At 47.6% G+C, this 20088-nt stretch overlaps 9 protein-coding genes across 9 annotated transcripts; 6 read left to right on the forward strand and 3 right to left on the reverse strand.

Annotated features, from left to right (window-relative positions):
- Nucleotides 1-270: 270 nt before the first annotated feature.
- Nucleotides 271-1110, reverse strand: LY89DRAFT_552876 (putative trypsin; the record flags this gene model as incomplete). The annotated part of the gene is made up of 3 exons (XM_018208325.1): nt 271-568; nt 654-853; nt 919-1110. Coding segments are annotated over 3 exons (690 nt in total), but the record flags the coding sequence as incomplete, so codon positions are not given.
- Nucleotides 1111-3656: 2546 nt separating this feature from the next.
- On the forward strand, nt 3657-4828 carry LY89DRAFT_638435 (uncharacterized protein; the record flags this gene model as incomplete). The annotated part of the gene is made up of 4 exons (XM_018211575.1): nt 3657-3817; nt 3870-4139; nt 4189-4683; nt 4738-4828. The coding sequence occupies 3 exons, from the start codon at nt 3657-3659 to the stop codon at nt 4604-4606; spliced, it is 849 nt and encodes a 282-aa protein (XP_018076547.1). The 3' UTR covers nt 4607-4683; nt 4738-4828.
- A 138-nt stretch (nt 4829-4966) lies between these two features.
- Nucleotides 4967-6626, forward strand: LY89DRAFT_638436 (putative O-methyltransferase; the record flags this gene model as incomplete). Its single annotated transcript, XM_018211576.1, has 4 exons — nt 4967-5095; nt 5161-5499; nt 5547-6403; nt 6455-6626. The coding sequence occupies exons 2-4, from the start codon at nt 5272-5274 to the stop codon at nt 6624-6626; spliced, it is 1257 nt and encodes a 418-aa protein (XP_018076548.1). The 5' UTR covers nt 4967-5095; nt 5161-5271.
- An 834-nt stretch (nt 6627-7460) lies between these two features.
- Nucleotides 7461-8537, forward strand: LY89DRAFT_768563 (uncharacterized protein; the record flags this gene model as incomplete). Its single annotated transcript, XM_018221791.1, has 3 exons — nt 7461-7628; nt 7758-7922; nt 7982-8537. 3 exons carry the CDS (start codon nt 7461-7463, stop codon nt 8507-8509), a joined length of 861 nt encoding a protein of 286 aa, XP_018076549.1. The 3' UTR covers nt 8510-8537.
- Nucleotides 8538-10161: 1624 nt separating this feature from the next.
- Nucleotides 10162-12035, reverse strand: LY89DRAFT_768565 (general substrate transporter; the record flags this gene model as incomplete). Its single annotated transcript, XM_018221792.1, has 8 exons — nt 10162-10203; nt 10350-10712; nt 10748-11370; nt 11425-11505; nt 11544-11734; nt 11782-11862; nt 11913-11956; nt 12009-12035. The coding sequence occupies 8 exons, from the start codon at nt 12033-12035 to the stop codon at nt 10162-10164; spliced, it is 1452 nt and encodes a 483-aa protein (XP_018076550.1).
- Nucleotides 12036-12592: 557 nt separating this feature from the next.
- On the forward strand, nt 12593-15100 carry LY89DRAFT_768573 (putative periplasmic beta-glucosidase precursor; the record flags this gene model as incomplete). Its single annotated transcript, XM_018221793.1, has 3 exons — nt 12593-12621; nt 12702-13525; nt 13605-15100. The coding sequence occupies 3 exons, from the start codon at nt 12593-12595 to the stop codon at nt 15026-15028; spliced, it is 2277 nt and encodes a 758-aa protein (XP_018076551.1). The 3' UTR covers nt 15029-15100.
- A 120-nt stretch (nt 15101-15220) lies between these two features.
- On the reverse strand, nt 15221-17098 carry LY89DRAFT_704840 (uncharacterized protein; the record flags this gene model as incomplete). Its single annotated transcript, XM_018217411.1, has 5 exons — nt 15221-15479; nt 15516-15539; nt 15573-16278; nt 16314-16801; nt 16965-17098. 5 exons carry the CDS (start codon nt 17096-17098, stop codon nt 15221-15223), a joined length of 1611 nt encoding a protein of 536 aa, XP_018076552.1.
- A 536-nt stretch (nt 17099-17634) lies between these two features.
- Nucleotides 17635-19307, forward strand: LY89DRAFT_395821 (uncharacterized protein). The gene has a single exon (XM_018207230.1). It carries the CDS (start codon nt 17830-17832, stop codon nt 18991-18993), a length of 1164 nt encoding a protein of 387 aa, XP_018076553.1. The 5' UTR covers nt 17635-17829; the 3' UTR covers nt 18994-19307.
- LY89DRAFT_729665 (uncharacterized protein) lies at nt 19288-19532 on the forward strand (the record flags this gene model as incomplete). The annotated part of the gene is made up of 2 exons (XM_018219399.1): nt 19288-19379; nt 19433-19532. The coding sequence occupies 2 exons, from the start codon at nt 19288-19290 to the stop codon at nt 19530-19532; spliced, it is 192 nt and encodes a 63-aa protein (XP_018076554.1).
- Nucleotides 19533-20088: the final 556 nt, after the last annotated feature.

A 20088-nucleotide genomic window follows, 5' to 3' on the forward strand; every position in this document is an offset into this window, starting at 1 on the left:
GAGTATTCATGCCACTCTGTGAGAACTTCATGGGTCATCTTTGGGCGCTACTGATGTTGCTATTACAGATTCTCAGGTACGACCATCACTTTGCAAGAGGCGCATTTGTACATCAAACGTGTATTGAAGAGCTCCATGTTCGACACCATGCGTATATATTCTTCGCAGCCCATTAGGGTCTCAACTCGGAGAGTTCCTGTTGCGAGAACTCAAGGACCGACAATTAGCTTCTCCAAAATTCAATTCTTGCCCTCCTACTGCTTAAAACTTATTCGCATTGATATAGTCAACATAGTTGCCAATTCTCTCATACACTCCAGGATACCCAGCCTCAGCGCATCCTTGACCCCATGATACAGTGCCAGCCAGGACTCCAGTGGATGTAATGGTGATTGGTCCACCACTGTCTCCGCTGCACGAGTCTTTGCCGGATGCAGCAGCGCAAAACATGTTGTTTGTGATTGCGGAGGTACCATAGTCGGACCGGCATGTGGTACGGGACACAACTGGTACTGAGACATATCTCAAAGATGTTGGAAGAGTTGACCCACTCTCAGATGTGAGCCCCCTACTCAGTAAATTAGCCATCTATCAACACTTCGAAACAGCCTTGCGCTTAATCGAGAGCAAGGACTCAATGGTTCTTTACATACCATCCAGATACTGTGGTTGATACTCCGGCGGCTGGATCAGAACCCTGCGCTGGCAGCGTAGCGTAGCCAATTGTCGAGCTCGTGGGAATAGCTGTGGCTAGTTTCCAGAGGGCGATATCATTATCGATAGTATCCTCATCGTAGTCTGGATGAACAACGATCTTTGAAACGCTGACAAGAGTACCCCCTGAGGCGTATTTCTAACACCTGGTCAGTGTGCATCTTAAATTCACTTATGTAGCCGATTCTAGAAGGACGGACTTACAAGTGATCCAGCTCGGACTTGGACGGATGACGCCGAATAGTCTACAGAGCAATGGGCTGCAGTGAGAACCGTGTTGGCGTTTATCAATACGCCACCGCAAAACAACGAGCCGCTGTGCAGGAGAGCAACCTGATATGGGAACTGGCCAGCGGTGGCTGCAGATCCTCCCACGATGTCGACGCCGCCAGGCACAGGCGGGGCCAGTGCCTCTGGGAGTGCAACAGCTGCTGACAATGTCGATAGCATCGCAAGAGCGAGTGTAGAAGCGAGTCTTACTGCCATTGTGAATGACAGATGTAGTGATGAGGCTGCAGCTTGGAGGCAAAGAGACGAAAGTCGAAGAAAGACCACAAGAAAGTACTCGTTGGCTTCTGGTGAGAGGGGATACCTCTGGGATTATATACAAAATCTGTACCGCAATTGCTTGAGTACAGAATCCTGTTGAGCGAGTCAACCATCAAGGATTGAGTCGATTTCATGGCCACAGGACTGTACGATAATAGACTACTTAAGCGAGCGAGCTTGAAAAGGAAGCCGTATGCTTTGATTCACGGAGTTTGAGCCAAACGGAGAAGGCAGAATGGGGCGCTCACTTCTTATCACTTGGCAGCCTTGGCGAGCCTCGCATCTCAATTGTGGTTCAATGTAACATACGGCTAGCGGTACTTGAGTGCCGAGCGGAGGTTAAGCACCTTCTGACTTGAGACAAGCTTTCCAAGGGTACTTCTGGGCGGCACCCCACAAATCGAGCGCGTCTAGGAGAAAAGTCTTGTCACTTTCTCAACTTGTCGTAGCACCAGAGATTTCTCAGCAGCTCGTGAGATTGAGCCTTCTCGCAAGTCAAATCATTGGGTGTCGGTAGTCAGACAGTAAGGGCGTTCGTTGGCTTAGAGAAGCTCAGGGAATTTGACCTTGCATTCGCGCCGAAGGAATCGCACGGCAGGCACTGCAAGCGCACCTCACCAATTACTTGGCAAGAAATTACTTACCAATTGCACAATCCTACTTGAATCCCGATGTCGCGAACAGCGCCACGCTCATTCAGTGAGCTTGGGTATTCGCCTTCCTGTCTCCGAAATCTTGCTGGCGAAAGTTGGGAGGTGCTGAAGAAGCACGCGCTAATTAAGAACACAAATTCAAAGAAATGTTAAATGCAGAGTATATTAACGATAGAAGCAGGATACATGACTATTAGTTGAATCCACGTCAGATCGCAAATTTGCTTCTTTGTCTCAGAGCAGTAGTGAAGACCAAAAACACCAAAATACAAAGCACGCTAAGGCTGGTAAGTAAGGTGACACCACCAAAAACCCTGAGCGCCTCGAACATATGATAGGAGAAGGAAGTAGACCCTCCTGCAAAAAGATTGAGCGCAGGTCTATTGGCAGTAAATAAAGAACCCGAGTCACTGGAATATGTAAAAAGCAGATATAAACAAATCGCACGAAAATTGCGGCTGCTCATCCAAGATGCGATGACGGATCACTAACCACAATTAGATACTCTTAAAATGTCCAAGAATCCGCGAGAAAGGCGTCTTCCAGCCGAATGCATCACGAAATCATCGAGGAAAGCTCTAATAGCATGATGTCAATTTTCAAGTCCAGCACACTGGCTGTTAAATTCTGATTAAATGAGCTGCCCTGAGCGTGTGAAGGGGGCCGTAGTTGCGAAAGAGCAGTTCTGTTGTGTCTCTGTAATACTTTCAGGAAAGGCCAGATTGAAGACATCGTATACATCTCTGGTAGAAGACCCTTAACACAAATTTTAGAAATCTCAGTGCCTAGCTGACCTACAGGATGGATACCTCACCAAATTTAGCAAAATAGAAATACTGCCCCCAGGATCAGGCGTTCAGAGATGTCCCCCAGAGTCAAAGTTGCGTTTTGCGTCGCTTCCTGCAATTCTCGCAGGGGCGAGAAGTCCCGTGATTGACCATAGATGCAAAAGCAAAAGAGATGATGGTGTTTTCTCAAGGTTATTATGATGATACTCGAGATATATAAATCGTGGAATTATGAAAGATGAGCATAGATTTTGAGCACCGCGGAATTCTGCGCTAGTCATGTGCCCGGACATAACAGTCTTCGGGGCTCGGGTCGGTCTTCAGAGGGTTGGCAGAGCTTTCAAACTCAATGGCTGACATCATTTTTGACAAGTGAAGGGGGTGGAGACATCGGAGCGAACTGTGCTGTTGCTATGGAGAATCTTCCATACTGTATAAATCTGAATGCACGTGCCACAGAATACCGTTCCTGGTTACTGTACATAGTAGCCGTGTATTACACCACAAGGGAGGGGTTCGCTCCGATGTGTCCACCCCTTCATATATACCTTGTCTGCGGGATTGCTAAGATGCGAACATAGACTGAGGGCATTTATTGACAGTGAAGAATAAGGATCTCTTTCTTTGACACTGTATGTTATTTCCCAGTTCACCTCCGAATGTTCCGGGAAGTTCGGCAAAGTCTGCACTCTAAGCAAACTTAATCAGCATCCACGAAACAAATGACGTACAGCGCTATAATAGTAAGTAATTTTTTGAATACTTTCCTCGATCGCATCTTTTGATTCCATTATTCCATTATTCCATGTTGTCTCCTTGCTGTACATAATTATAGAACTCTATTGAGATCGAAGTTGTGCTCCACGGCCTCCTCCTCGTTTCAGTGCCTCGCCATTTATCAAGCGATCGACTTTTCATACTTTATTTCCTGGTCTCTTGAAACACGATCAAAATGGCAGGTGTGAAGGCACCGTGGTGGGCGACGATATACGTTATTGTCCCCATCTTCTCTGGATTTGTATGGCTGGGAATGCTTCTTGGGATGTTACTATGGTGGACGGTAAAAGAGCATTCAGTACACCTCGTACCAATGGATGCAAATCAACATATCGCGTTCGTCAATTGCCCTGTTCTCACCACCCACCGCATCTCATGAAAGTCGCAGGTACATCTCGGATATTGGAGCGCATCAATTGCAACCCCTCTTCATCGCGATGGGAACGACCACCGTCGTGAGCTTCACCACCGTCTTCGTTACTGAGCGCTGGCTCCGACACCGAGGAACAATTGCTCGAAATACTTCCATGTTTCAGAAGATACTGAGTGGCCTCGCCATTATTTTTGCGATAATAGGAATGATTGGTTTGATCATTCTCACTTGCCGAAATGATATCAAATACTCCAAAACTCATGACGCATGTCTGGTAGTCTTCATGTCGGTTTCCCCCTTTTCACTTTTTCTAGCAATGAACTGATGGATTTAGTGCCGGCTACATCCTGTCTGCAATCTTTGTCTGCTGGGAGTACCAACGCCTAGGGATTCACTACCGTCAACACCGGATCCTTCGCATTTCCTTCTGGATCAAACTCGCCTTCATCTTCGTTGAACTGGGTCTCGCCATCGCCTTCGGTGTCCTCAGTGACAAGGAGAATTACAATCCCGCTGCTGTTTGTGAATGGGTTATTTCTCTCATATACACATTCTACGTCTGGAGTTACGCGATCGATTTCATCCCTGCGATCCGCACAAGACATTATGCTAGCAAGGAGACGGAGATTGATATGGCCGAAGGCATGGAGTCCGAGTCGAGGATGAGGGGATACCCAGGTGGACTGGCGCAGGAAGAGGCTGCTTATGGATCAACTGGTGTGGCTCGTGGTCATGAGTCGAGGAATTTTTAACAAAAGGTGGTGGAAGGAGCATTGATTGTAGATTCGGGAACGCACTGTGTATGTGTAGATGAGTTAAGATGGAGTTTGTATGAAATTAATGATAATGTCGTGCAGCAAAGGACTAATAGTATTGTACATAGATGGGACTCTGAACGTTTGTTAATGAAATGAAAGCTTCGAGTTCAAGACCTTGAAGATGTTCAAGTAGGTATTGCTACAGCCACAAGTAGGGCAGTACAGCAATTCCCAATGCTGTGTGACCTAATTTCTTGCAGCCTGTTGCGCATGCTGCCTTGCCTGGGGCAGTTCCGCAAGTACCGTGTGTAACAAAATCACAAAAGTCGTATGCTAACTTGCCCCCTTAATTGAGCGAAATGTTATTTGTTGGGTAAGCCTGCCGATCTCACCACAAGTTCCAGATACGATGCACACACCTAACCACCACCCAACGTATGTTGGCAGTATCACAATACGATATCCAATGTTGGGCTTATCTGGGTAAGTTCGCCGGATGAAGAGAAAAACACACAAAAGCAAGCGATACTGATTCAGAGTACAAATAGACCTTCAGTTCACGTGTTGGTACTGTCCACATCGGCCGCCACTGAGTCTCGGACTCCAAGTCTCGTCGATTCATCGTCTAGATATATCTCGAGACTTGCCGAAATTGAAAGATGGCAAAGACCAGGATATCGGAACTTGCGGCAATTATATCCACTAAGACTGAAATCATTGAGCAGTACCTTCGATCCCATAACCTTGCCTCGCCATCCTTTGATGTCGACTATGTTGACCCTCAACTCCCTCCGGATATTGCAGTCTGCAAGGTTACTATTTCAGAGGCAACTGAAGAATTGAATAGTCTCCTAGCAGGTCCAAGTGCTTTCTGGACCACACTAGATGTCGGGTCCCTCCTTAGAGATTGTACATCTTACTTACATTGAACCAGACAACGTTCCTGCCAACCATCCACGCAATCTACCGATTCAAACTCGCTTCAAGCTTCCCAATCGGCGGTGAAGCGTCCTTCGCCTTCATTGCATCTGCAGTTGATATACCTGAGCCTGACGTTCAACGAATTATTCGCTTGGCAATCACCCATCGAATATTCCGCGAGCCGCGTAGAGGAATCGTCACCCACACAGCTATATCCAAGGCAATTGCCACGATACCTCTTTTACAATCATTCCTCGGACTGGTTACAGAGGAGATTTGGCCCGCCAGCACACGTATCGTCGATGCTATTGAAAAATGGCCGAATTCCGAGGAGCCGAATGAGACGGGATATAATCTTGCTACCAACCAATACGAGACATATTTCAATGGCATGAAGAAAGACCCCGATCGTGGGAAACGTTTTGCGGATGTCATGAACTTCACACATGCTGGAGGCAAGTTTGAGAGAGCCGGCTTGATTGCACACTATGATTGGGCGTGTATGAGTGAAGGTTTGGTGGTCGAGCTCGGAGGTTCTCAGGGCATGATGTGTTTTGATCTGGCAAGATACTCTCCGAAAATGAAGTGTATTTCTCAAGATCTCCCTGATGTTGTTGCCGGGGTTGAAGTTCCCGAAGATCTCAAGGGGCGGGTGGAGGTTGTGGCGCACGACTTTTTCACGGAGCAGCCTGTCAAGAACGCAGACGCATATTTGTTCCGGTGGATCTTCCACGATTGGTCTGATAAATACAGTATTCGAATTCTTCGAAAACTCATTCCGGCTCTTAAGCATGGGGCCAGAATCGTGACTGGCAAAGTTTGTTTACCGGAACCTGGATCCATTTCGTATTCCATTGAAAGGCGAATGAGGTATATCTATGGGCTATTAGATCACTACATACTTACTGACCAGATCACTAGAGCGACCGACATGGTCATGAAAGCGTGTCTGAATGGGAGAGAGCGAGACGTAGATCAGTGGGCCCAATTGTTTACCAAGAGCGATTCGAGGTTTAATTTCAAAGGGGTCATAAGGATTCCGGGCTCTAGATGGTCGGTTATTGAAGTTATTTGGGAGGACGTTTCTGTTTAACTTCAGTGGAATATGCTGATTACTTTTGGAAGGATTGGAGGGCCTTTCCCGACAAGAAGCATCTCGCTAGACCCAGAGGCTCCTTAGTGTGCATTTCGCTAATACATAGGGGTGAAAGTTTTGCACTACTTTTCATGGGGGCTGCATCATATTGCCGAACATAACCATAAGCACTCTCGTGGGTCAACTCCGCTGTCTCAGCCTTGTTTGGCTTTCTCATAGCCGTAATGTTGTATTTTTTATTGACTCCATAGACTCTCCATGGAAAGAGGCCGTAGTAAAAGAGGAGATGACGATCTCATTACTTCCTCTATGCTTGCTATAGGGACAGATGTTGTTACACTCAGCGACGGCAAAACAATAGGGGTGCTCGCTAAATCCTGCCCTCTGGAACCCGTCAATTGGCTCCCGGATTAGTCTGGGTGCAATCCACAACACCACGCTTTTCGAATACTTCTCAGCCTCAATTTGGGCTTGTTATCAGGAAATACCAATTTCCCGGGTCGATCTGGTGTATCACGATCAACCGGAGGCGCAGGAGCCCTAAGCGAGGACGGGTGTGGCACAGGGGGACACACTCTGTCATCCTCGGGGACTGATAGGCCAGCCCCGCTCCCAAAACTGGCGCCTAGAGGCGAGCGACAGATCCCACTGGGGTTCAAACCCAGTGGTTCATTCAAAGTCGCCACCTGGTCCTTGCTACTGTTTTACCTCCTCCCTCAACAGGGAAGAGCTGCTCCTACCACACTTAAAATAACCTGCCCCCTCTCTGCGGACTAGATGCAAAAGTTTGCACCCATTCCTCTCTTCTCTTCTACCTCGTTAGTATCCATGATGAGTTCTCATTCTCTCAGGGAATTTGAGTTTCTATTTGCGTTGCTCTCCAACGTTGTGCTCGTCTCTTCAACTTGCTATAATCCCGATGGTACTGCTAAGACCAGCCCTGCTTATCAGCCTTGCGTGCAAACAGTAGGAACGTTCTCGCAATGTTGCGGTACAAATGTAAGTATGGAGTTTCTTGAGGTTTCGTGCCCTCATTTTGAAGATGACCCGTGCTCCTGTTCTCAGAACGAACCCAAATCGGATCAATCTGAAATAGAATGGTGGGAAGCGCTGACGACCAATTTCCAGTGGACTGCTACCAATCCAATAGTTGCAGATGATAAGTGCATGCCCAATGGACTTTGTCTGAACAACAACCCAAGTGACAACGAGCCCTTGTACTGGCGCGGATCCTGCACAGATCCGACCTGGAAAAGCCCGCTCTGTCTCTCGAATCTGTGTACCAACTCCTCAGTATGTACTTGATTCCAAGACACACTATGCTAGCATAGATCTAATCAGTCTCCGTACAGAATGGCGGAGATGCATCCGACAACGTTCCATTAATACAATGCTCAGACGGAAGTTGGTGTTGCGGCAGCACCAACACAGCATGTTGCAGTAAAGGGCTGGGCGTGAAACTTGATGCTATAATTGGGGTCGCGAATCAGTCGACTTCAACTTCCTCCACCTCGAGCTCTACTTCGACTTCAACTTCGACAGCCACGGGCTTGGTAATTTCGGCGACTCCCAAAGGCACACAATCTGGGCTGAGTACAGGGGCTAAGGCGGGAATCGGCGTTGCCGCAGCTGTGATTGCTATTATTGCTCTAGCAGGGCTGACGCGGTTCATCTTGAGGAAGAAGAGGCGGCAGGCTGCGGTTAGAGGACCTGCAGATGTGACAAGTGGAGGGCTTATCAAAGGGAACCCTCATGAACTTGGTGGGGAAACTGCGTATGCAGAGATGGGATCGAACAAACCGGAGCCTTACCAGCACGAAGTTGCAGGATATATGCCGGTTCCTGTACATGAATTAGCTTCCAGCAGATATCATGAATGAATTTCTGTGGCACAGAAGCTCCACCCCGCCGTTGAAAACTTTCTCTTGGAGTTTAAAAGAAAAGTGAAAGACGTCTTTCTAGCTGGAGCCTCAATCCGACCAATACCGGAAACACGTTCACTAAAGTCAAGGCCTGACTTCGCCCACCCTCCATCATAACCTTATCCCTACATCACCGACCCTTACCTCAATCTCTGCCTTCAATTGGGCTGGACGTCTTTTCAAAGCTGGCGTCGATGCTTGATTCGTTTAAGACAGGGAAGGTTCCAAAATCTTCAGATCTCAGATCTCAGGGCTCGACTAAGGCCAGAGCAGCTACTCAGGTCCAAAAATGGAAATGGACTTTGGTGGGCCGAATTGTCGTCTGAGGTTATTGTGGCTACAGTAGCACTCGCTTATTTTCGCGTCAGCCCCTATTTGAGAAATGCTCACGTGTAGGGAAGAATGAAGCTTTCTTTTATTCTAGGCTACTAATGAATACTGATTAAGAGTGGTTTTGGGAAGTGTTCACAAGTACCTTCAGACAAAATATTGAAGTCTAGTGCAGTACGTGGGTACAAGGGCCATCTCCGCCGGACAATAGGAGGATACTTCAGAAGGTTATTCTTCACTTGATTTGAGATTCAGAGCTCTTTGAGTCAGGAGGTTTAGATTTAGATGCAAAGATTTGGATATTTCGATAGGCAATGACATCTTTAACATGACATACAGGAGACAGATGGTTGACTGTGATTACAATTGGTGAGATCCAACAGGAACGTGGGATTTTGAGAGCAGGGAAGAAGCGCTTCTTGGAGTCAATTGAGTTATCCTGAAGACCGAGTCATAACACTCTGGCGCTTCCACACCTATCCTGTCATTACTCAACTGTCTTATGCCATTCATCAAATTTCTTCTGTCGCAAGCACTAGTGTGATTGTGCCTAGTGATTCAAAGTTGCGCTTATCCCTGAGTACTTTAATCTTCAAGGACTGAACACAATGCTCGTCTCTACCAACATATTCAAAATACCAAAACATCAAAGCGCAACACCAAATACCTAAGATGTTTTTCAAATCAAAGAAAGTCACAGCGCCTGCGCTCTCCAATTCTCAGCCGATCTATTTTCTCAGTGTAATGGACGCAAAATCAAGGACTTACACGCATTGGAAATGTGATCAAGTAAGGTCTTCTCCCTCTATGTACTGATCATAAATATTGATATACACGCAGTGCCGTGAGTACAGGTGGACTACGAAGACCAAATGTGACAAATGCGGCCGTTCTCGTGATAGCTGCCACAATGTTGTCTGCATCGAACTGAAATTAGAGGACGGTACCGTGGTTAAGGACAAGCAAATTCTGAAGAATAATGAGATCATCAATGGTGCGAGGAAGTTTGGGTTAGATGGCATCAACTAAAGGTTGATCTCTACAGGCTACTCTTGAGCATGGAGTTTTGGGCGAAGCGAGGAGGTCTGCAACCGCGAACTCTAAAGATGACCGAGCCCATGAAAATTCCTCCTGTTCAATAGGAAAATGGCTTCTCGGATCGATTGTGCGCAGTGTCTACACAGCACGATTAGCAAGCCTCCCGAGCACTAACTTGAAGCGGAGCATATAGCATGTAATCAAACTTTGATCTTCTGGCAAAGGAAAGAGTTACTATATATTCAGCCTGTATAAGTTGCCTCCATTGCGGAAGTCTTTCTATCCTATGTATTGAAAGTAAGTGCCCAAGAATCTACTAAGGATAAAAATTCCAGAACCACAGCAAGAAAGTCAACACATCACTGAGTACCAGCCTAATCCCACATCAACAACCTTAATCTTCCGAATGCTCGACAGCGATCGTATGTACCTTCTGTTCGTTCTCTGCTACCCTGTATTCCAAGTCATGAGAATCGTAGTCGGCTCTCTTCATCGTCGGAACAAACCACGACGAGCCACTGAATAGCGCATTCATCTCTTCCAAGGGGCGCTTCGCGGTTTCAGGCATGAACGCCCAGAAAAATAGAGCATTGGTGAAATTGCACACAACGAATAGAATGAAGTACCGCCAGCTGATACTTTCGATAGCAGGTTTCGTGACCTGCCCAATCATGGTGCTGAAAGCGAACGACATCATGGCACCAAGGGAAACACCTTTAGATCTGGTGTGGGTGTCGAAAATTTCGGCAGGAATGATCCAGGATAGTGAGCCACAAGTGAACGAGAACGAGATCTGATAGACTCAGTTCATGCATATGAATGTCCAACCAAGAGAATGCTGGCTGACGGCGATGCGGTTGGGAAAGGCGCAATTGCAGCCGTGACGATAATGAAACAGACGCAATTGATCAGATTACCGATGATCAAGGGCCATCTGCGGCCGAGTCGGTCGATGAATAGGATCGTACAGATTGTGGCGATGGTAGACAGGGCGTTGCTGATACCCTGATATTTTAATGCCAACTGAGTGCCAATGCCTAAGGTCGCATAGATCGTTGGAGAGAAATACTGAATGGCTGACACTCCAGTCATCTGTACAGAGGCTTGGAGTGCGAGCACAAGCAAGAGACGTCGGAAGCTTGATTTATTTTTGAACAAAGCCACATAGCCTTTGGCGGCTTCTTCGTGCTCGTGGGTGATGGCTGCTTCAATTTGTTCGTACTCGGATCGGACCCAGACGTTGTTAACGTCGCCATTTGCATGTAGTCGTGCGAGTGTCTTCAAGCCTTGGTCTGGCTTCCCATGATCGATGAGCCACCTGGGGGATTCCGGAAAGAGTAGAATAAGGAGGGCCAAGATGATTGCAGGGACAAGCTGCATTGCAAGAGGAATACGCCACTGGGCATTGCTGGTTTTGCTAATGTTGAGGTTGGTACCAAAGGTAGTCCAAGCTAGAAAATATTTATCAGTGTGTGGTATTGGAGCACCAAATCAACTTAACTCACTAGCAACAAGAGCTCCCACCGCCAATACAAATTGTTGGAGACCGGTAATTCGTCCACGGATGGAAGAGTGCGCAATCTCGGCTTGATATAGTGGGATAATCATAAATTGATGCCAATACCCAATCCTGCAATAGCTCTCCCGGCGTAAAGGTACCCCAGATTTTGAGCGGCTGTCTGGAGACTACCGCCGACACAGAAGATAAGGGCACCCGTCATAATGGTAAGTCTTCGGCCAAACCAGTCACCCATGGGTCCGGCAAGGGCAGCTCCAAAGAAGGCGCCTCCAGTGAAAACTGATACAACAGCACCTCTGAGCAAGTATTAGCTAGCTCCGCTATGCGAAGGGGGCAATATTACGTTTCATTTGCGCTTGGATTATTGAAAGTCGATAGAAAGGCTGGAGAAGCAATAACTCCCGCAATAACACCAAGATCATATCTACACGAATGTCGGCAATTGTATTTGAGGGATTTATGCGAGGTAGATACCCATAGAGAAACGACCCGAAGGAAGCAAAGACTCCTACCAGGAACTGGTTGATGTGTTAATAGATACTATAAGGTGATTGAGCCAGAATAGCTTACTTGGTAAGTCTTGGGACTGAGCGGCATGCTGGGCAGCTAAGGGGTGGTGACTTGAAGTAGGCTGGAGAAGTGAAGAGTTTCTCTCCCTTAACAATTGAGCTGGGTTTTAAGATCGGCAAAGAAACTCCTAGAGAATATTCCTGGCATATAAACACGAGAGAGTATTGCATTCAAGTGAGAAGTTCCTTGATGCACATGGCATCCCTGCGGGGTCCCCGCGGCCACGCTCCCCACATCCGCAATATTGCCTCGTCAGATCAAGTCTTGGTGGCAACCAGCCGCATCTTGTTTGTATTTAAAGAGCCCAGGTGGTTATTCGGAACCAAGATTGTGGATCGTTCACTCGTGAAGCGATCTCTCATTCGTGCGCATACATGATCAACTCGGCTACGGCAAAAAGGGGTAGGTATCACTAGGCCAAGTTGCACCTTTTTTAGTCCGCTCTTAACTTTCTTGACGCTTCCCGTGCATGCGGAGTATCGGCAACAATTATGTTCCCCTAATCAGTTCTCCAATACAGAAGAAGTATCCCAGAATCACATGCACAAGTCTTAATGTGAAGCGATATCTGACCCCATTTTTCCATGCTCGATATCATACATCGAAGAACTAGGTAAAATAGAATATTTCGCAGAGCCTCTTTTGCTTCTCTTTTTCAAATCAACGTTCGACTCTCTTTCTTTCTCTTCCTAGGCATTTTTCTAGAGTTCTGAACCGTCAGCAAAATGACGACGACCACCACCACAGAGTCCATTCTGAGCAAAGATTCGCATCCGAGAAACTCGGAAAGCTCTACAATACTTACACGTTCGAGGATGCCGTTCAAGCCTTACGGAAAGGAGAATCCTTATCTCTCGCGACACAACGGCTACTCTCAGAACTCAGTAATGAAGAGCAGCTCTCTCTCTTAGATGGAGATGTACCCTTCTATGCTGGACTTCGAGAAATATTATGCGACAGATACAATCGCGTACCTTTTGTGATGGGTTCCATCCCCCGTTTGAAAATCCCCGGAATTCGCTTCACTGACGGTCCTCGTGGGGTAGTCATGGGCGCATCGACCGCATTTCCCGTGTCAATGGCCCGAGGTGCAACCTGGGATATAGAATTGGAGCGCAGAGTTGGGCGTGCAATCGGACTAGAAGCAAAAGCCCAGGGATCCAACTATTTCGCCGGCGTGTGTGTGAATGTACCTCGCCATCCAGCTTGGGGTCGGATTCAAGAGACGTATGGAGAGGATCCGGTGCTATTGGGAGAATTTGGTCTTGCTCTTACACAGGGTGTGCAAGAACATGTGATGGCGTGTGTGAAGCACTTTGCGCTGAATTCAATGGAAAATGCTCGCTTTCGTGTGGATGTGACTGTTGACGAAGATGTATTGCATGAGGTTTATCTTCCTCATTTCCGGCGGATCATTGAGGGTGGTGTGGCCTCGGTGATGTCTTCGTACAATTCCGTCAATGGGGAATGGGCTGGACAAAGTCAAGCTCTCTTCTCACAGACATTCTCAGAGGAGAGTACAAGTTCGATGGCTTTGTCATTTCTGACTTCATTTTGGTCTCCGGAATGCTGCTCTTTCGCTGAGAAATGGTTTAGATATCGAGGCGCCTTTCCGACAACAAAGAGAGATGCACCTTGTAGCAGCGCTGGAGTCACTGTCTGGAGAATTAGACTGGTCAATTGTGAACATGGCCTGTTCAAGAATTCTGCAGAAGGAACTTGAGTTCGCAGCGAACGATAGTGGAAGCCAAGCAGATCTCTCCGCTGTTTTCTGTGACCGGCACAGAATGCTGGCGAGAGAAGCTGCCGGGCGCTCAATGGTTCTCTTGAAGAATGAATCACTACCGATAGACTCTGCCGCTTCCCGGCCTCTGCTTCCGCTGGACGCGAAACAGTTCTCGACGGTTGCCATGGTCGGACGACTCGCTAATGTTCCCAACACAGGTGACAAAGGATCTTCTCAAGTCTTTGCTCCCAATGTGGGAACACCATTTGATGGTATAAAAGAAGCCTTTCCTGACGCTCGAATATTTCTCGAAGACAGCGATTCTGCGGAACGGGCAGCAGAGTTGGCGTCAGAGGTCGACCTTGTTCTCTGTGTGGTAGGATACGATGCCACAGATGAGGGAGAATATGTTGTTCCTTCATTACAATCTGATCCTTGCTTACTGAACTTGTTTCCTCCTGCGAACACTCCGGAGGAAAAGGCAACACTTGCCATTTTGAAAGGTCACAGCAATGGTGACAAGTTAGATTCTGGACTTGAAGTCGGCGCTGGTGGAGACCGCCGCTCGCTCCGACTTCGACCACAGGATGTGGAGTTGATTTCAGCCGTCACAGCGGCAAATCCAAACACAGTCGTGTCCGTGATAGCAGCCGGTGCCGTTATCATGGAAGAGTGGATAGACAAAGTCCCTGCGTTGGTTATGAGTTGGTATGCGGGCTCAGAAGGCGGCGATGGTTTAGCGGACGTCCTCTTTGGCAAGGTTGATGCCAGCGGAAGATTACCTTTCTCCATTCCCAAGGATGAGAGTCATCTTCCCTACTTTGATATGGAGGCGACAAATATCAGGTACGATAGATGGCACGGCCAGAACTTGCTCGACAGGAATGGTCACAAGGCGAGATTTCCTCTGGGTTTTGGCCTTTCATACACGAATTTCTCGACCTCGGAGCTTCGAATTGGCTCCTTGGGCTGTGGCAATAATTCGGATACGTTACTGATTCATGTCAAGGTTTCAAACGAAGGTGCACGTCGTGGTAGGCATGTTATTCAGGTTTACGGACTTGTTGACATGCCCGACTTTCCATCTCGAGTGTTATTAGGATTCCACCCCATGGATTTAGATGCAGGCGTATCCAAGAACATCATGATGGATGTGTCGGTAAGACCTCTGCAGCGATGGGTGGGTGGAACATTTGTTTTACCAGGAAAGGAAGTCACAATTGAGGTTGCCAGCTTTGCAGGTGACTCGAAGGCAGTCCGAGAGTCTACATTTCTGCGCAGGGCAAGACTGTAAGCGGTATTGGACAGCAACTAAAGCATGATCGGTGTTTTCATAAATCAGAAGATCAGAGGAGATTGATAGCACAGTATCAAGGAATTTAAGAGAGGAGAAGCCGCACACTGCGCAGATTTCGCTGAAAGCGCGATTCTCGCTATTTGCGCTGTATGCGCAGATACTCAAAGGTCCGTAAATAGATACAAAAGCTTAGATTTTGATCGCTTCAATCTTGAAAAGACACTCGAGGAGGTGAGCTACAGAAGCCAATCCTTCGCAACCACTGCTCCAGAATCGAATCATCAAAATCGTCGCTTCAACCGCCTCTTGCCAGTTGGATGGTAGGAGCTGAGCAGTGAACGAATTTTGGGCTGCTGCAAGCAGAATACATGCACTTCGAGCTGAAGATCGTATCATTAGCCAAGTGCCATGATGCCGGTGGTAATAACCCGGACGATTGATTTCCAACCTCTCGAGATGAAAAGCAAAACCCTATGCTGCCCACCGTCTAACTCCAGAGGCCTCCTGTCTATAGTTGATCACCGCGTCAATGAACGGTCACGTGATAAGCTCATGGAAGTAAGTGGTTCGTCCTTTGAGAACAAACTTGAGAATGTCGCCGTCATCACCTTTTGGAAAGTCATCCTCTGCAATGCTGACACTGGCTGCTAGCGAATCTCTCCAGTTTGTGACACGCTGAAGACTCTCCTCCGCAAAATCAATCAACTTGTCATAGATCCGAGCTGGTTTTTCGTCCACTAATGTCCTCATATCCTTCTTGGCTGCTGTCTCCAACCGCCAAAGCGAGATATCGGACAAATAAAAATACCAAGCGCGAAGATTATCATCTCCATCAGCCTCAGAACAGCTCGGAAAAGATCGCGGCGTCTCGCCTCCCATCTCACCGAAGTCAGGTAGGCCCAACTCCCATCTCAATTCCCTCTCCGACTTCCACGAGGACCAATATATGCTTTCTTCGGCTGCGTTAGATCTTCGGCTGTCACAAGACATGAAGCTTTGAGAAACAGCGAGTGCTTGCAGAAACATGCGCCATGACATCAGAAAGACTCCCGCAAGAAATAAACATTGTGCCTGAACGATACCAGCAGAGCCCAAGGTCGACCCAATCCGCTTGAGTGCTGTCGTAAATAGAACATGAGAGACCGAAGATGTCATCTCGTCTGCAGAGGCAGAAGGACTGGACAGAGGACAGGCCAGTGCACCGTTCGCACACACAAGAAGTGCTAGACATGATTCGATATCCCAGCCTACCCTTCCTGACATATCCGCCGGACCAACCGACGAGTTTGTTGTTCATCGAGAACAGGATTCTTACAATGACTGTGACGGAAGAAGCCATCGAGCCATTGGTTGCATACCGCTGGATTAAGTTCATCGCTCATGGCTGGTGCTTGCGTGGATGATTGTACCGAGACTGGGCTGAATTGGCCTGGTGTTGACACAACAGGTAGATCCAAACTCCGAAAGACTGGCCACTTCAAGATTGTATCCAGTGTTTCCGGCAAGAAGTTTTCTAAACGCAGGTCGACTTGTGTCTCTTCCCGGCTACCCTTCCCACGGCGCAGGTGACCAGCTTCGGCATCGTCCCGTAGTGAAATACAGGCTATAGAATCGAACTTGCTTTCTAAGTTATGCAACCGCTCAAGAATGGCAATGCTTGCAGGATCGAATGTGGACGGTATGGTTCCTGGATCCGAAGTACACTCGGCTCCAATGCTCTCGCAGAATGAACATGATGGCTTCTTTTGGTCGCATTTGGTTCGTCGAGCTCTTTTACCAGGTCGAATTGATATAAAGTTTTGACAGAGAACTAGGAGGCGAGGTGCCCATGCGGAGACTTGCGCTATATCTATATGTTCTGATAGACAGCTGCCCATGAACCCGAAGATCCGGCTCCTGGAACAATGCAAAACAAGGGCATCACTTGACGTACCGACAAACTTGGCATGCAGTGACAGCTCGTTTCCTGGGGTATGCAGCACTACCCCGACTGACTGAAATCGTTCGCTTGGTCAATCGACGAACGTGATCGTTCGCCGGTGCCGAGGAGAGTTCTTGCTGCTGCATGTCGAGTTGAGCAAAAACATATGTGAACTGCAATGTGGAAGGTTCAATTCTGGGATCCGGGGAGTGTCGGGAGAATATAAATTCGATACATGATCGTATTCGCCATCATGGCAGCCCAACCCCGCAAGCTAGAAGGGACTACCTAACCAAAGTACAGTACGAAGTCGGCTCAGGTGTTCACGCCGTTTGGTGCGCTTCTTCCTACAGTAAGCGAGCCGCCGCCAGTCAGGGGCCACAACCAGATCTTGTGGATTTAGTCCTCTCTTTAACGTCTCAATTGGGATTCGCGGGGCAGCTCGTAGGGAGTTGCCGACACTCCCCAAGACGGATTAATGATGTCCCTGCAGTCGGAACAATCCACAAGTGACGAAGTTACTTGGCCAAGGCCGAAAAGACTATCTTCTTCATCCGCAAACTCTGCTCCTCCAGAGCAGCGGAGCCGATGCATACCCCACAAGGATGATCATCTGTGGGGAAAACACCTTCCTAAGTCGTCTGTAAGTTCGTCGATCTTTATGAGAAATATCAGAAGTGGAATTACCTGCTCCGTGCTTTCGTATTCACCTGGAGCAGCTCGCTTCTCGCCTTAACAAAAAAAAAAAGACTTCCTCCTCAAGATCGTAGGACGAGTATATAAAGTCCCTCAAGTGCAGCATCTACTGAAAGACAGGACTTGAACCACCAGCATTCCAAGATCTCAAAGTTCTTCCAATACAAATCTTCGAAGCGTCATGTATTACCTCTCGCTTGCCAGTATCCTTCTCCTGACTCCAAACATTCTCTCAACCTCAGCTCAATGTGTTACTCCAAATCCAACACCCGCAGCTAACACGGACTTCAATGATAACATTTTCTTCTTCCCAGCCGCAGACGCCGTGGAATGGAAGACTCTTTACGCACGCTCTCTCCAGCTACCAGATGAGTCTCTCCTGATGACATGGGAGAATTATGCAGCAGAGCCTCCCTTGGTCAATCACCCCATATACAAATCGACAGATGGAGGTGCGACATACTCCAACTTCTCTGCAGTCAAAGACCAAGTCAACGGTTGGGGCATGCGCTTTCAACCCTTCCTATACACGTTGCCACAAGCTTTTGGAGGTTATGCTGCGGGTGACTTACTTGCCGCTGGTGTTTCGGCCCCCGAGAGTTTGACAGGAGGTGTCTACATTGAACTGTATGCTAGTACAGACAGCGCAGAAACCTGGAACTTTGTCAGCCACATTGCTTATGGAGCCGGTCCTGAGATCATCACCAGCGGTGATGAAGCAATCTGGGAACCGTTTCTCATGATGTATAACAACGAGTTAGTATGCTACTTCTCCGATCAACGCGATCCGGCACATTCCCAAAAGCTCGTCCATGTCACGACAACCGGTCTGAAGACTTGGTCCTCCACTATCGAAGATGTCTCATACTATACATACGATGATCGACCAGGCATGACCACAGTCGCATATATCGAGTCTACCGATCAATACATCATGACCTACGAGTATTGTGGATCTGCGAATTGCACAGTTCACTACAAGATGTCTTCAAACCCCCTTCTCTTCAACTCTACCACCGGGATTGCTCTTGTCGGAAACGATACTGCTGGGACTGTCCCTTACGGCTCTCCTTATATTATCTGGACCCCCAACCCATCCAACACAAACGGGTCAGGTGTTCTTATTGCTAGTAGTGGCAGTACTGAACAAGTCTTCATCAACGGTGACGGTGCTGATCCTACGGAATGGAAAGTGGTTGATGTGGGCCAGTGGTCGGCTTACTCGCGTAGTCTGAGGATCATTACTGTGGAGGGAAACAAGAAGTTGTTGTTTGGCAATGGAGGGAATATGGGTAATCCGGATTGCAATTCTGTGGCAAACGGCGTCATCGATATCCCGTATTAGTCGCTTATGTCTATCAACAACTTTGAGTGAACATGCTCACTTACTGGTCTAAGCCCCTATTCATGCATCACTCACGTGGATTTTCAAATTGAGGAGAACATACCTAGGAAGTTTTTGCTCCATTCTAAGCTATTGAGGGGAAGATTTAGTAGTGAGAATAATTACATCATCGGCTTGGCGGGACTACTACAGTAATCAGATTTGGTACCGATCGGAAGCTAGCACATCTTGTCCGCACATGATTCTCCTCACTCGAAAGTTTCAAGGAACAATATCGATCATCTCACAACCTCCATGTCTCCTTTAAAATACGCTCGTATCGACAAATTTCTGCTTAGCTTGACATACTTCGGTCTTGCTCTGCAGGGCGCTTACAGCATTCGGTTGTAAGTAAACTTTTTACTTTCGAAAATAACATGAAAGCTGACAGCCTCCCCAGGTATCGCAACTATCAATCCTTGAACACTGGATACAACAAGAAGCGGTGGGCTTTAAAAACGCTCGAGAAGGAGCAAGGTCTCGAATCCAAGAAATCCTAGTCTCGAAGTCTATCTTTGAAAGATCCCTAATAATTTCTTGCTCCCCTCGACGTCAAACTAGGAAATCTAGTCACGCCAAAAGTCTTCTCATCAGCTTCATCAACCCAAAACCCTAGCCATTCGCTCGCATCATCTTGACGAAATGTCTGTAACTTCGCGCCTCTTTAGGATTGTCACATTGCCTAACGCGATTGGCCCCGTTGCATGTATTGTCTTTGGCATCTCATTTTGGAATACCAAGTTGTATGTCTCGAAATGCCATGGATTGACGAGAAACTGTTAACATCTAGTAGTGAAGGTCGACTCGATGTAGTCCGTGAGAAAATCGAGACAGTAGACCGCGATATTCGTCGCTTGAAAGGGGGACAAGAGAGTGGTGGAAGTTCAAAAAGGAATAGCTGATCCTGGTTCACAAAATTGTACAGAAACTTTTTGAGTTGGAAAGTCAATGGAAAGCCAACTTACGCAAAAAAAAACCTGGCCGAAATATCAACTCTTGTTTTAGGCCCCTTCACTTCTGGGTGCATTCTGTGAGTGTTTCCAAGAGCTAACACGG

Source organism: Mollisia scopiformis (genome assembly GCF_001500285.1).
Source record: "Mollisia scopiformis unplaced genomic scaffold LY89scaffold_4, whole genome shotgun sequence".
NCBI lineage: Eukaryota > Fungi > Ascomycota > Leotiomycetes > Helotiales > Mollisiaceae > Mollisia > Mollisia scopiformis.

Excerpts from the sequence above, each read along its gene's own strand:
- LY89DRAFT_395821 (XM_018207230.1), top strand. The coding sequence starts at position 17,830 with ATGTATTACCTCTCGCTTGCCAGTATCCTTCTCCTGACTCCAAACATT.